Source organism: Sus scrofa, chromosome 8 (assembly GCF_054392235.1).
Source record: "Sus scrofa isolate SSC_HxYL_T2T_F1_AM1 chromosome 8, Sscrofa_HxYL_maternal_Yorkshire_Landrace_v2.0, whole genome shotgun sequence".
Taxonomy (NCBI): domain Eukaryota; kingdom Metazoa; phylum Chordata; class Mammalia; order Artiodactyla; family Suidae; genus Sus; species Sus scrofa.
This window is the reverse complement of record NC_139390.1, coordinates 39,679,527-39,695,347: the sequence shown is the minus strand read 5'-3', so window position 1 is coordinate 39,695,347 and position 15,821 is coordinate 39,679,527. Positions and strand designations below refer to the sequence as shown.

At 43.4% G+C, this 15,821-nt stretch overlaps 1 protein-coding gene across 4 annotated transcripts in view; it reads left to right on the top strand.

The window, feature by feature from the left end:
• The window catches only part of SCFD2 (sec1 family domain containing 2), a 430,084-nt gene that overhangs the window by 383,835 nt on the left and 30,428 nt on the right, over window positions 1-15,821 (top strand). For all 4 annotated transcript variants that reach the window (XR_014812421.1, XR_014812420.1, XR_014812419.1 and 1 more), the window contains exon 7: window positions 11,058-11,192. Coding sequence is in view for 1 of the 4 variants with exons in the window: in XM_003482381.5 (XP_003482429.3) it covers window positions 11,058-11,192 (135 nt within the window). In the remaining 3 variants the exon portion in view is untranslated. The remainder of the gene's footprint in view (window positions 1-11,057; window positions 11,193-15,821) is intronic.

The following is a 15,821-nucleotide window of genomic DNA, read 5'->3' as shown; positions in this document are numbered from 1 at the left end:
AGCTGTATTTGTGTTCATAGCCCAACTCTGCCTCCTACTAACCGTGTGAGCTTAGGCAAATTACTTCACCTCTCTGTGCCTAGTTCCTCTTGTGTAAAAAGCGTTCTGATCACTAGGTGAGTTTATGCATATAAAGCTCTAAGGATGGGAGCTGACACACAGTGCTAGGTAAGCATTTGCTAGAGCAATCGCGGCGAAGGACAAAATAGACCTTCTCTTTGTCCTCTTTTGTAGCATTTCATTGTTTCCTTTGTTAGGAGATGGGCTGCACAGAAAGGGAGTCATTCTCAAGCTGACAGTCCCTTTAGCTGCAGCCTCTGGTCACAGTTCACTGCTGATGCCCATTTGTTGGGAAAGGTCGTGTTTGTCTATAGATTCTATTGACCAGAAACCTAAGCCCCGGTTCTGCCTGGGCAGCAAGTCTTATGCTTTGGTTTCTCACTCCAAATGTTCCAGTTTCATGGGAGACCTAACTTCCTTCCTAAATGCCAGTGTTTGATGTTCTGTGTTCCTCGGCTGCAGCATCAGGAGGCTGTTAGGCAGATGTCTCAGGGCGAGGCGCTTCTGAGCGCCTTCAGACAAAATACCACGTGGCTCTTGCATGACTTGCTTTGGCAGAAGCCTCAAAGTGCTGTGCCGCACTGGAAGAAACCTTCCACAGATGCGGACTGCCTTGTTTGCCTCTGGCCATGTTGATCAAGAGCCCTTAGAACCAGGAGAGCCTGAGGAGGCTTGATTCATCTTGTGCCTGGTGAAATATGGCCCTCTGAGCAGTCCCTCAGCCCAGTTTCTTCATCATCAATCCCCAGCCCTGGCCACCAGCTGTTCTTTTCCAAGTGCTAAGCTCTCGTCTTCCTCCTGACTCTATGTACCTCCTTGCTAGACCTGCTAGCATCATTTTTTGTTTGTTTTTTTCTTTGTTTGTTTGTTTTTGAGGGCTTTTGTTTGTTTGTTTTGGGGGGGTTGTTGTTTGTTTGTTTTTTGGTTTTTAGGTTTTTTTGCCTTTTAGGGCTACACATGTGGCAGATGGAAATTCCCAGGGTAAGGATTGAATTGGAGCTGCAGCTGCTGGTCTACACCACAGCCACAGCAACGTGGGATCCAAGCCACGTCCGCGACCTACACGACAGCTCATGGCAATACCAGATCTTTAACCCACTGAGGGAGGCCAGGGATCGAACCCACATCCTCGTGGATACTAGTTGGGGTCACTTTACTTTTAATTTTTGTCTTTTTGTCTTTTTAGGGCCACACCGGCAGCATATGGAGGTTCCCAGGCTAGGGGTCGAATAGGAGCTGTAGCTGCCGGCCTATGCCAGAGCCACAGCAACTCGGGATCTGAGCCACGTCTGCAATCTACACCACAGCTCACAGCAACGCCAGATCCTTAACCCACTGAGCAAGGCCAGGGATTGAACCCAAGTCCTCATGGATGCTAGTTGGGTTCGTTAACCACTGAGCCACAATGGGAACTCCCACTAGTTGGGTTCATAACCCACTGAGCCACAACAGAAACTCCTGCTAGCATCCTTTTTGAAAGAATCCACATTAGACAGGAGTAGACTGGGGACCAGGTAACTTGACTCTGTCCTGGAGTCTAACTTCTAACTGCCTGTGTGAATAAAGGCAACTTAGTTAATAGTTTTGGGTTTTGGTTTCCTCATATTGTAGTTGAAGGGACTATACTCAAAAAAAAAATTTTTTTGGTCTTTTTGTCTTTTCTAGGGCTGCACCCGTGGCATATGGAAGTTCCCAGGCTAGGGCTCTAATTGGAGCTGTAGCCACTGGCCTACACCACAGCCATAGCAACTCAGGATCCGAGCCACGTCTGACCTACACCACAGCTCACAGCAATGCTGGATCCTTAACCCACTGAGTGAGGCCAGGGATTGAACTCGCAACCCCGTGGTTCCTAGTTGGATTAGTTAACCACTGAGCCACAACAGGAACTCCCCTATACTCAAAAATTTTGAAAGAAATCTGCTTCTAGTTCGCAGGATGGATGGATGGATGGATGGATGGATGAATAGGTAGACAAATTTATCTGCAGAACAAACCATTTTCTTGAAGAAGATGAAAGGAGAGGGGAAAAAATCAGTCATACTATAGCAAAAAATAAAAATAAATAAGCCATGGAGTGCTCAAATTAAGCCAAGACCAATTTTGAACAAACGCTTCTCTGTATAGTCTTGGTTTATAACAAAACACATAACCCCTGTACCGGTCCATTTGTCCTAAGCAATTGGTTGTTTACAGTCAGTTTGGTAGAGAAGAGAGAAGCATTCTTAGTAACAGGACTGAGAGTGCCCCTGGCTGTGCCAACACCAACCAGCAAACCCAGGCACAGCAGCACTGGCTGATGGCTATGTGATTGTGACAACAACTCAAGTTCCCTTGCAAACTGATATCCTAAGCCATCTTTAAGGTGTGCCAAATTCACGAAGATGTTGGAATTTGACTAGTTTCCCAAAATGCCTCTGACTTAGGTATAATGGCAAAATATACTCAATACCTTTCTTCAAGAGTTAGATTCAGGTCAATGAGGGTCTTCTAGAACTAATCACACATTATCTCCACATGAAAGAGTAACCAGAGACATAGACACAAATATTTTACTTTTCATATTTTAACTAACTGTGGTATTTTTAAAAGCCCAGTTTGTTCTGGAAGAGATATTGCCCATTTAAAGAAGAAAAGAGGGTTTCTAATTAAAAGATTATTTTTTTGGAAACATCAACTGTTTCATGTGTAACTTCCACAGGGGCCTTGTTAGACTCTGCCAAACTTTCAGGCTGGCCTCACAAGACTGTCATACAGGCCCATGTTAGGATTTCCATGGCCCTAAGCGCTTCTGCCTTCATGGCCCTCTTCCATGTGTATATTTTGGGAACCTATCACCATCTCTTTAAATTAACTATACTTGGAGTTCCTGTTGTGGCTCAGAGACAAAAAAAAAAAAGTATATGTATTTATTTGAATAAATCTGTATTAAATATTATGTATAGTAAAATTATATTAATATGTATGTATTTTGATAAATGTATTGAATCTATTCATATACATTTATAATCATATTCTTATATATTCAATTATGTATAATTACATCATACAGTTGTATTGGTATAGAGACCAATATGTTAATATTATATATTGGAACTTTATCTTTGACCTAAAAGTTTCTTTTTCTCTTCTTCTTCTTCTTTTTTTTTTTTTTTTTTTTTTTTTTTGTCTTTTTAGGGCTATACGCACGGTATGTGGAAGCTCCTAGGATAGGGGTCGAATCGGAGCTGCAGCTGCTGGCCTACACCACAGCCACAGCAATGCACAATCTGAGTTGCCTCTGTGACCTACCCCACAGCTCACAGCAACGCCAGATCCTTAACCCACTGAACAAGGCCATGGATCAAACCCACATTCTCCAGGATACCAGTCGGGTTCTGAACCCACTGAGCCACTACAGGAACTCCCATTTTTTCCTTCTGATTTCAAAAGAAATTAATATATGTTCATGGGTCCCTAACAGTCCTGTGGGCCCGAGGCATCATACATTCTGTGCCGAGCAGATAAGTCGGCTCTGTGGTCTACCAGTGTGCCCGGAACAGGAACACAGCTCACCATAGGGAGCAGCAGTGATTTTCCTTCTCTGGAATAGTCCTTGTGACCATCCGTGAAAGTGACAGCTGAGGAGTGAGGGATCTAGTCTCACGTGGTCATGGGGGGTGGGGGGCAGAGGGTGGGGATCAGGAGTCCGCTGGCTTCAGTCCCTTCTACTCTCTAGAAGCCAGTTTCTCAGAAACAACACTACAGATATGGCTTCCAGCATTCCTCCAAGGGACAAGGCCAGTTATACGAGAGTCACGGTACTCAAGCCCAAAGCCCTGGCTTTCTGTCCAGTATTTATCCTTCTCCCAGTCTAATGCAATTTACGAAGCTGGGGTCATTTTTATCCTAAGCAATCTTGCCTGGCTAGAGTTTGACATTCTTCGCTTATCAGGTTTCCAGGGAAACAGAGCTACAAAGTTAACCAAAGGTCACATTCTTACGAAGAAGGGGAACGAGGTTTAATAATCCTTTGCTGACAACAAGCAACCTGCCAGTTGTTAAGGAACCAATGATATTGATGTTTCAATCCAGACTTCACGGTGTATCTGTGGCAGAGGTGATGCGGGTTGTGTTTCCCAAACTCCATTTCTGTTTCTTCCTGGCACGGTTAGACCATGTGTTCCAGATTCTCTCACAGGTAAATGTAGGTTTGTGACCTGCGCTGGCCAGTGAACAATGGGCAGAAGTGATACAGATCGCTTTCAGGCCGAGCCCATAAAACCTCTGAAAATCCTCTATACTGTCCCTCTTTCATCCGCTGCTGATGAGATTCAAGGGCTTCAGGGGAGGATTCCAGGGCCACAGGGCACGGTGGGACCACTCGATAGCAGGAACCTGGTTCTGAGAACAAGTGTGTAGGACACAGATTCCCTAGTGCCAGCATATACTGGATGTGGTATAAGTGAGAAATAAGGATGAATGTGTCTGTGCTTTTAATTCCTCTCCTTCCCGCTAAAAGATGCACTGACAGTGAGTGTTTGATTAGGAAAATTAAATGACTCTGGTTAACCCTTCTGTGTCGAGGCAAGCTACGTGACTAATCTCCCCTCTGACCCATCCTAACGTATGAGGAGAACTTTGAGCCGGGTGCTAGGACAAGACATCTGTCTCCCCATCGCCACCTCTGCAGTCCTTTGCTGACAAGTGGGTAGCTTCTGGCCAAAGAGAAAATTCTGTGAGGGAGTTCTTGTTGCAGCTCAGCGAGTTAAGAACCTGACTAGTATCTCTGGGGATGATGGTTTGATCCCTGGCCTCTCTCAGTGGGTTAAGGATCCATCGTTGCTATGAGCTGTGGTGTCGGTCACAGATGCGACTCGGATCTGGCGGTGCTATGCTGTGGTGTAGGCTGGTGGCTACAGCTCTGATTTGACCCCTAGCCCAGGAACATACAGGTGCAGCCCTAAAAAAGGAAGGAAGGAAGGAAAAGAAAGAGAAAGAAAGAAAGAAAGAGCAAGAAAGGAAAGAAAATTCTCTGACAGAGGCTCTTCATCCAAGAAGCTACTGCCAAAAGCTGTTCATTCCAATGAGATTTCAGTGACATGATTTGGGGCAGGAAAAAAAAAAATCCAAACTAAGTGAGGAAGGAGCCAAAAGTTCTCATGATTAAAACTCTAATTGGGAAAACTAAGAAATTGGTTTGCTAAGTCAGGAGACAAGTACTGCTTTGTACCTGGGAAAGTATTTCCCAAACTGTGCTATTTAAATGGACAATGTAATTTATGTTATGGTTAGTTGTTTTAAAGAATTTAGAGGTCTTTTTCTCTATGATATTTAAGCGGCAAAACCTATCTCCATCTCTTTAACTTAACAATACTTGGAGTTCCCATCATGGCTCAGCAGTTAACAAACCTCACTAGTATCCATGAGGACACGGGTTCGATCCCTGGCATCATCCAGTGGGTTAAGGATCCAGTGTTTCTGTGTAGATCGCAGACATGGCTCGGCTCCTGGGTTGCTGTGGCTATGGTGTAGGCTGGCACTGTAGCTCCGATTTGACTCCTAGCCTGGGGACCCTTTTGGTTACAAGTAAAAACAGAAAAAAAAAAACTGCAACTGGCTTAAACAAAAAAAGTAAAATATTGGATTCTATGATTTACAAGTCCAGAGAAGGGACAGCTTTAAGTGGTAAGTGGCCACTGCCAGGGTGATGCTGGCAGGAATGGCAGGTAGATGGGGGTCAGGTTCCTGCCTGTTTTTCCTGTTTTCCAGTCTTCTTTCCCGGCCCCCTGTTGGCAGCCTAACAGATCTAGAGGGCAAAGCACAAGTACGGTTTGCAGGCCAGCATCCCAGAACCAGTACTGAAAGGAAGAGTTTGGGATTGAGAGACAGCAGTTTAATAACCATCACATCTCGCTATTGAAAATAATATTTTTAGGAAGTTCCCTTGGTGGCTCAGTGGTTACTGAATCTGACAAGGAACCACGAGGTTGCAGGTTTGATCCCTGGCCTTGCTCAGTGGATTAAGTATCTGGCATTGCCATGAGCTGTAGCGTAGTTCGCAGACGCAGCTCGGATCCCGCATTGCTGTGGCTCTGGTGTAGGCTGGTGGCTACAGCTCCAATTAGACCACTAGCCTAGGAACCTCCAGAAAAGGCAAAAAGACAAAAAAAAGTGTGTATATATATATATATATATATATATATATATATTTTTTTTTTAAATTGCTTTCATAGGAGAAGATAATCATGAGAATGTCATGTGAATATCATAGGAGAGAGAACAGCCAGGAAATGCAGGAAATGATCATGATAGAGATATGTCAGGCAGCTCGGTAATAAACACATTTTTGTTGTTTTTCTGGATTATATGATGTGTTTGTTATCTGTTGCTTTTTTGTACGTCAATTGTGGTTTCTTTTCGCGCTCTAAATAAATCTTACCTGCATACCTTAAAAAGGAATCAAAAAGATTTACAACCTTGCCCAGTAACATATAATGATCATGAATTCCTAAGAACAAAGGTGTTGGAGTTCCGGTGGTGGCTCAGCAGTAATAAACTCGACTAATATTCATGAGGATGTGGGTTCGATCCCTGGCCTCTCTCAGTGGGTTAAGGATCTTGTGTTGCTGTGGCTGTGGTGTGGGCCAGCCACTGTAGCTCCAGTTGGACCCCTAGCCTGGGAACTTACATATGCTGCTGGTACGGCCCTAAAAAATACAAAAAAAAAAAAAATTAAATAGATAAAATAAAATTTAAAAAAGAATGAAGATGTTCAGAAAATAGCGCTTCCAAGTCTTTGCTCACCTCTCAAGGGGGAACCCAGAGCTTCGTTCCCCAGAACTTAGCTGAACGTCGAGCAAGGGAGAGAGCAGGCTCCCTAACCCTCCACGCTGCCTTCTCTCCATCTCCCAGTCCACGTGGGGGCTTCCAGAGAGCCCTCCTGTCACCCCATACACTGAGCTTTGCACAGAGGTGGCCCTGGGCAGAGCGTGTTAGCTGGGAACAAGACCACCTTTGTCCTGTGCCCTTCTGAGTGCTCTTCTCAGAATCACTACTCTTCCTTCTTACAGAAGGTGCATCCTGTGGAGAGCAACAGCCTTTTCTGGTGGTTGGAGTTTGGGGGTATACGCTTTCCTCTGTAAAACATGACAGCCTATGGGTATTTCTCTGTGGTTCCTCTTAAAGTTAGTCTCTAAAACTGCAAATAGACAAATAACCATAAGCTCCTGAAAGGCAGAAATGGCCTTTTACTTATTTTTTTAACAGATAAACAATAGTTTATTTGTGTGTCTCTGTGTGTGCCTGTGTGTGGTTTTTTTGTTTGTTCGTTTAGGGCCACACCCATGGCATATGGAGATTCCCAGGCTAGGGGGTCTAATTGGAGCTACAGCTGCTGGCCTACACCACAGCCACAGCAACACGGGATCCAAGCCATGTCTTCGACCTACACCACAGCTCATGGCAACACCAGATCCCCAACCCACTGAGTGAGACCAGGGATCGAACCCAAAACCGCATGATTCCTAGTCGGATTCATTTCTGCTGCACCACGACAGGAACTCCTATTTTTTAAGATTTTATTTTTTCTATCATGGTTGATTTACAGTGTTCTGTTTCTCCTGTACAGCAAAGTGACCCAGTCATACATATACATATATATATACATTCTATTTCTCACATTATCCTCGCTCATGTCCCATCACAAGTGACTAGATATACTAGATATAGATATGTGTTATACAGCAGGATCTCATCACTTATCCATTCCAAATGCTATAGTTTGCATCTACTAACCTCACACTCCCAGTCCATCCCACTCCCTCCCACTCCCCCTTGGCAACCACAAGTCTGTTCTCCATGTCCATGAGTCCGTTTCTTTTCTGTAGATAGGTTCATTTGTGCCGTATATTAGATTCCAGATATAAGTGATATCATATGGTATTTGTCTTTCTCTTTTTGACTTACTTTGACTTATTCTGATACAAAGTATAAAGAAGTATAAAGGGAAAATAAAGAAATAAAAGGCTTACTAGAGACCCTTATACTAAATGAAGTAAGTCTTCCCTTTATACTTTGTATCAGAATTTCATTCCTTGCAGGTAACAGAGATCTGAACCATAATGGCTTAAGCATGCAAGGTTTTGTCTTGTCATGTGAAGTAGGCTCTGAATCAGAAGAAGAAAATAATGTCACTATTCCCAGAACCTCAAGTTAACCTAATGTACATCTTGGTCTGCTTTATTCCAATCTCTTCTATGCATAAATAATTAATTTTTAACAGGGTTGTTGTTTTTTTTTTTTTTAAGGCCATTCTTGCTCGCTCTGTGTGTGTGTGTATATATAATGGTGTTTTAACTGCGCTTTTTTTTTTTTTTTAATATATCTTTAGGGCTGCACCCCCGGCATATGAAGGTTCCCAGGCTAGGGGTCTAATCAGAACTATAACTGCCAGCCTATGCCAGGGCCACAGCAATGCTAGATCCAAGCCATATCTGTGACCTACACCACAGCTCACAGCAACGCTGGATCCTTAACCCACTGAGCGAGGCCAGGGATCAAACTTGCAACCTCATGGTTCCTAGTCGGATTCATTAACCACTGAGCCACAACGGGAACTCCTAACTGTTTTTTTTTTTTTTTTTTAAAGGAACACAGTGAAAAGGCTTCCTCCCACTTTTGTCCCTTGTCTGGTCCCCCACCCAGTGATCACTGGCCTCTGTATATCACACTGGAGTTGGGTTTGTTTGTTTGTTTGCTTTTTGGCTGCACCCATGGCACTTGGAAGTTCCTGGGCCAGGGGTCGGATCTCAGCTGCTGCTGAAGGCTGTGCCACAGCCATGGCAACACCAGATCCTTAACTCACCGAGTGAGACTAGGGATCAAACCCACATCCCCACAGAGACAGCGTTGGGTCCTTAACCAGCTGATCCACAATGGAAACTCCTCTAAGAGTTTCCTTTTTGCATGTTTCAGCAAATGCAAACTTTCATATTCCCTCAGGCATATTTTACACAAATATCAGCGCATCCTACACCCTGTTTGTTCCTCACCTTGCTTTCTCTTCTCACACTTTATTCTGCACCTTGCTTTTTACCATCAGCACAGAGCTTCCCTCTTCACTTCCATAGCATTCCTTCCTCTGGATGTATCCCATGTATTAAACAGCTCCCTACTGATGGGCCCTTGAGTCATTTCCAATCTTTTGGTGTTTATTATAAATAAGAAACAGTCCTTTATGGATCTCCTCCTCATACATTAGCATGTTTTAGGATACATTCCTAGACATGGAATTGCTTGGTCGGATGCAGTTGTGATTTTGATAAGTATTGCCAGGTTAAAATCCACTCTGATGGTAACAATTTACAGTCCCGCCAGCCATATATGAATGTGCCCATTTCCCCAAGGCCTCATCCAGAGAGTATATTTTCAAACCTTTGGATTTCTGCCTGTATGAGAAATTTTAAAAATCTGCCTCGGTATTATAGCTTTACTATGGGGGAAAGGTTGACTCATAGTTTTGGTTTTTTAAATTTCTCTGTTATTGGTGTCTCTGCCCAGGGCTTCCCCTTTCATGGTGTATTTACCTGTGAGATCTCTGGGCACAGCAATGGTCTATTTGATTAATAAACAGGAGATCTGTACTCTCAATTCAAGTTACTCTTACTCCTGACAAATGCACCTTCCAGTTAAATGATTATTTCTGACTTTGATGATGTATACCCTGCTTTATTTCTAAGATATTTTACGGAAGAAAGTTGGAATAAGAGGAAAATTAGAGTTAAAAATGACTGTATGAGGGAGTTACCATTGCAGCTGAGCAGAAATAAACCCAACTAGTGTCCACGAGGATGTGGTTTCAATCCCTGGCCCTGCTCAGTGGGTGAAGGATCTGGCATTGACATGAGCAGATGCAGCTCAGATCTGGCATTGCTGCGGCTGCAGCTGTGATGTAGACCGGCAGCTGCAGCTCTGATTTGACCTCAAGCCTGGGAACTTCCATATGCTGCACCTGTGGCCCTAAAAAAAAAAAAAAAAAGAAAGAAAGAAAAAAAGAATATACATCGGTCAAAGCCAGCTGCCTCTCCAAATATTACCTAAACGTGGATAGGTTTAGTGCCACTTACCAAACCGAAGTTGTTATAAATTCACTTCAACTGAATTCTACTGAAATTCTTGTGGTGCCATGTGGCCTGCTTTCTCTAAGCCCTGAACTTGGTCAGATTTCTTTTTGGCATCTTGGCTTCTTTTCCTGGTCAACTTGTACTTGGAGTTGATCACTTTAAAAGAAGGAGAGATTGCCTTGGGCTTGGTTACTGACAATACATTGTAAGAAGACATTCGGAAGCCCAGCAGAAGGGAGCATCATTCTAAAAAAAATGTTTAGGAAAGACTGGAGACCATCTTTTTTTGTCTTTTTAGGGCCGCACCCGAGGCATATGGAGGTTCCCAGGCTAGGGGTCAGATCAGAGCTGTAGCTGCCAGCCTACACTACAGTCACAGCAACACCAGATCCAAGCCATGTCTGTGACCTACACCACAGCTCACAGCAACCACCAGATCCTTAACCCACTGAGTGAGGCCGGGGATCGAACCTGCGTCCTCATGGATGCTAGTCAGATTCCTTTCCACTGAGCCACGATGGGAACTCCTGGACACCATTTTCCTGTCTGTGTCTGCTAACAATACTTTGCTTTTCATATACTTTATGCACAAAATTGTCACTTGAAATCTAGATTGAGAAATTAGCCATCCTGTGATGATAGCTCTGGGAAAAGGTATTTACTTGTGGAAAGGAGTATGAGAAACAAAAAACTGTGCTAGTGTAATGGAGTAAAAATTTCCCCAAGGAAACCAATGTTATTGCCTTTTCACACACACACACACACACAACCAGAGCCATGGCTCAGTGTCAAAAATAAACTTGTTTTGTTTCATTTGGTACAGATAAAGCTATCTTCTCTCCAGACAAACCAAACCAACCCTTTTACTTACCGCACAATATTTTGTCTTTCCAGGCATCCTATAAGCCATTGTTGAAGCAGGTCGTGGAGGAAATATTTAATCCAGAGAGGCCAGATCCAGTTGACATTGAACACATGTCTTCAGGCCTCACTGATCTCCTTAAAACTGGATTTAGCATGTTCATGAAGGTAAAGTAATCATGACGAGGTAATTTGGAGTGTAATGCTATCTTTGGGCTTGAAAATGCTGGCTGGCACCCCATTAGACCTGGCAAATACCACAGGAGATAACATATGCTATTTGGCTCTTCTGAGATCAGGTGCAATCTTTTTTTTTACTTTTTATTTTTAATTGGACTATAGTTGACTTACATTGATGTGTTAATTTCAGATATATAGCAAAGAGAATCAGTTATAAGTGATCAGTTATACATTTAATGGATATATATATATAAAATATATATAAATAATATATATATACTATTTTCAGGTTCTTTTCCCATATAGGCTATCACAGAGTCTTGAGTAGATTTCCCTGTGCTATACAATCCTCCCAACCTCCCAGTGTATCCCTCTCCCCAACATTTCCCCTTTGGTAATTATGTTTGGTTTTGAAATCTTTGAGTCTGTTTCTGGTTTTGGTAGAATAAATTCCTTTCTATCATTTTTATTAGATTCCACGTATTAGTGACCTCATATGTTTTGTCTTTCTCTGACTGACTTCATTTTGTATGATAATATATAGGTCCATCCATGTTGCTGCAAATGGCATTATTAGTCTGTTCTTTTTTATGACCAACTAATATTCCATTGTACATATGCACCCCATCTTCTTTATCCAATCCTCTGTTTTGGACATTTGGGTTGTTTCCATCTCTTGGCTATTATAAATAGGGCTTCTGTGAACATTGGAGTGCATGGATCTTTTTGAATTATAGTTTTCTCCAGATAGATGCATAGGAATGGGATTGTTGGATCTTATGGTAGTTCTATATTTAGTTTTCTAAGGAACCGTCATACTGTTTTCCATAGTGACTGCACCAATTTACATTCCCACTGACAGTGTAGAAGGGTTCCCTTTTCTCCACACCCTCTATAGTGGTTATTGTTTATAGGCTTTTTGATGATGGCCATTCTGACTGGTGGGAGGTGATACCCTATTAGGTGCAATCTTTATGTAACTTTCAGTTATAGATAACCTGATTTTCCAGCCTCATACAGTTTCTTTTACTTAAGCATCATGATCTTTTGTGATCCATAGGTAAGGGCACAAGCCCTCCAGGACAGCACTGTTGAAAACTTCCCTTGTAGCCCACGTATCCATTTAACAGGAATCCACAGACCATTCACAGATCTTAGGGATAGTCCCGTGCTCTTAATTCTAGAAGGTATTATGAGTAACTCTGCTCAGTCATATAACTAGCATCACCCCAAATCCCTTTGAAAATGATTTTATTTTGGCTTCGCCGACTCCTGGGTGACAAGTGCAGGAATTTCTCTGGCTGATGCTGAGGGTAGGTCAGACTTACTGAGCAGCCATTGCAGTGGAGATGAAAGGAGGGAAAGTACACAAATGTGATCTATTTTTAACCCACTGTAAAGTTTCTAAATTTAAAAAGATCTAAACAAGATTACAGGCTGACCTCCTCATCTGTGCCAGGATTTCAGTCGTAATAACTCTTGGAAATAACAGAATGTTTTGCCAGCTTCAAAGCGTCTTTGAAATCATGAATTAATCTACACAGAAGATCTGGCCTTTCAGAGTTCAATAAATGTTTATGCCAGGAAAACTAGTCCCCTTCAAAAGCCGGAGGACAGAAGCCAATCAGACTTTAAACCAAGCAGTAAACAGCTGGAATGGACACTAGATCCAAGGGACAGGAGATGGGTCTCCTTCCCACTGCTCCCTGTTGTCATCATTTCTGATGTAATGTGTGGCTGGTGTGTTGTCTCTCTCTATATATATGTATATATACTGATCTCAATAATTATATATTATGATATATAGACTGCTCTTAGTATTTTATATATATAAATGTATATAAATATATAAAAATAATTATGTATTAATAATTATATATTATGATAAATAGACTGCTCTCATTATTTTATATATAAGATATATATAAATATATGTAAATAATTATGTACTAATAATATATAGACTGCTCTCATTATTTTATATATATAAAATTTATATAAATATATATAAACAATTATGTATTAATAATATATATAGGCTGCTCTCATTATTTTATATATATAAAATATATATAAACAATTATGTATTAATAATATATATAGGTTGCTCTCATTATTTTATATATATAATAATATATAAAATATATTATTAATATACATAAATATATAAAAATAATATTATATATATATAAAATAATGCAGTACAGACCAGCTTCTCAAAACTCTTCAAGGGTTCCCATGCTACATGTAAACCTGGGCTTCTCCAGAAGCCCTTCATGGTAGCTAGTTTGTACAGATGCTTCCAGGCCACCCATGAGCTCGGACTGTCTCCACCCAAGTGCCCTATTGCTTCATTTATAAGCTCAGACGTAACCTTGAAGAGGGGCTAAAATAACAAGTGTGGACTTTCTGACCCTGGCCAGTCACGTCTGAGGACAGCCCACTGTGTCCTTGCCCAGGCAGGCTGCTGCATCCATGGCTCAGCATCGATGAGAGGAGGCCCTGATTTGCCCTTTAGCCAGTGATGTTCCACAGAAAGATCTGTTTACTGGCAAAAGGCTTCTGTGACCCAAGATGTTTGGGAAACACTGGATTAAACAGAGATTTAACGCCAAGTTCTTTGCTATTGGAGTTCGTAATGCCTCTAACATGCTAATGGACTTTGCAACTCTCTAGGGGCCAACAGACACTGTCTGATGTAGGAGGACTGTCCACTTGCATTTTCTATCACTGTTTCACAAACCATGAGATCTCACATTTTTACCTTTTTCTCTTGTTTTGTCTTTTTAGGGTCAAACCCACAGCATATGGCAGTTCCCAGGCTAGGGGTCAAATCAGAGATGTAGCCGCCAGCCTGCACCACAGCCACAGCAACGCAGGATCTGAGCCATGTCTTCGACCTACACCACAGCTCATGGCAACGCCAGATCCTCAACCCGCTGAGCAAGGACAGGGATCGAACCCGCATCCTCATGGATGCTAGTTAGGTTCATTACTGCTGAGCCACAACGGAAACTCCCTCACAGTTTTAAATTACCCTTTTAAACCCTGCAGAGTGTTTTCTGCAGCTCTTCCTGCCATCAGAAGCATCACCGTCCTAGGGCAGGCTTTGCCTTTGAGGATGTTTAGATCCGTCCTGGGCCAGCACCTGGTGTGCTGGTGTTTGTCCCCATTCAAATCCCTGGAGTTAGGGCTTCTGAAGAGATGTTCCTGCCCCTGGAGATGGATCTTAAGGGAGGTTTCCACATGACGGATTTAGGAAGAAGGAATGTGTGTTCTCCCAGCAGCTGTCAGGATCCACCCTCCGCCCCCAGCTGCCGGGCCTCTGCTCTTGGTTGCCTGGGGTCTCATCTGTCTGTAGGGGGTGGGAGAGTCTGGCTGGGCCGACCCCCAGCACCCAGGGGAGAGTCGTTTTGCTCTGTTTCTGCATGGGTCTCCATGGTTGGCTCCTCCCACCATTCCATAGAACTTGGCAAGGACAGTTACCTCTGGCCCATGTGTTCTGGGTTTGAACAAAATTGGGATAAATGTAAAGAGTCAGGCTTCGAGGAACTAACTGATTTCCCAAAGGGCTGCATCTTTAAGATGCGAGCGATGCCATCAGGAGAGGGTATCTTCTATTTGCTCTAAGGCAGTAGGAGGAAGAGGACGTGAAAAGAAGAGGTGAGGCTTCCCATGGCCACAGCCATGGACCCATCTCCCTGGTCCTATTCTCCAATGCTTCTCACCACCCAGAGTCAGACAGCTAAGCCATTGCCCGCTGTGCCAGGGGCTCAGCCGTTCTCATGTTTAAACCTCACAGCTATGCTTTCATTATCCCTGCTTTACTCATGAGGCATCCAGGGAGGTTCAGCAGTAGATGTGGATTTCCGGAAGGTTGGGACTGGATCAGACTCCCCTCTGTTCTCAGGTGTTTTCCAAATTGTACACAGGGAGTGCGACACCAGGATTTGTCCCCAGGTCAGTCTTAGTCCAAAGCCCATGCTCTTAACCCACAGCATTTCTTGGCTCCAGGGTGCCGCCGGGTGTTTTCTTAGACGTTAAATATTCATGTGTCATTCGTTCTTTCCTTCGTGATGACTCCGTCGCACAGAGGCTTTCCCTCTCCGCTATCTATGCAGCTCCTCAGTAAACTCCATGCATGGACTCTCCTGGGGTCGTCTGCTGGTACCCTGTTTGCTTCTTGGAACTTGGCCCCAGGACTCATTGGCAGTACAGCCCAGAAGAAGAAGTTTGTGCAGTGGTGTTGGGTCACCTCCATGCATCGAATCTTCATTCCATATCAGCAGCCCACAGCCACTGCTTTCCTGGCCCTCACTGCCCTGCTCTTTGCCTCCAGGACCTGCTTCCCCCTCTTCGCACCCAAGACCCACTGGTGCTGGGTCTGAAAAGAACAAAAGGCTCTTTTTATTTTTTAGGGCCGCATCTTTGGCACATGGAAGTTCCCAGGCTAGGAGTCAAATGGGAGCTGCAGATGCCAGCCAACGCCACAGCCACAGCAACTCGGGATCAGAGCCGCATCTGTGACCTACACTGAGGCTCACGACAATGCCAGATCCTTAACCCACTGAGCGAGGCCAGGGATCAAACCTGCATCCTCATGGATGCTGGTCAGAT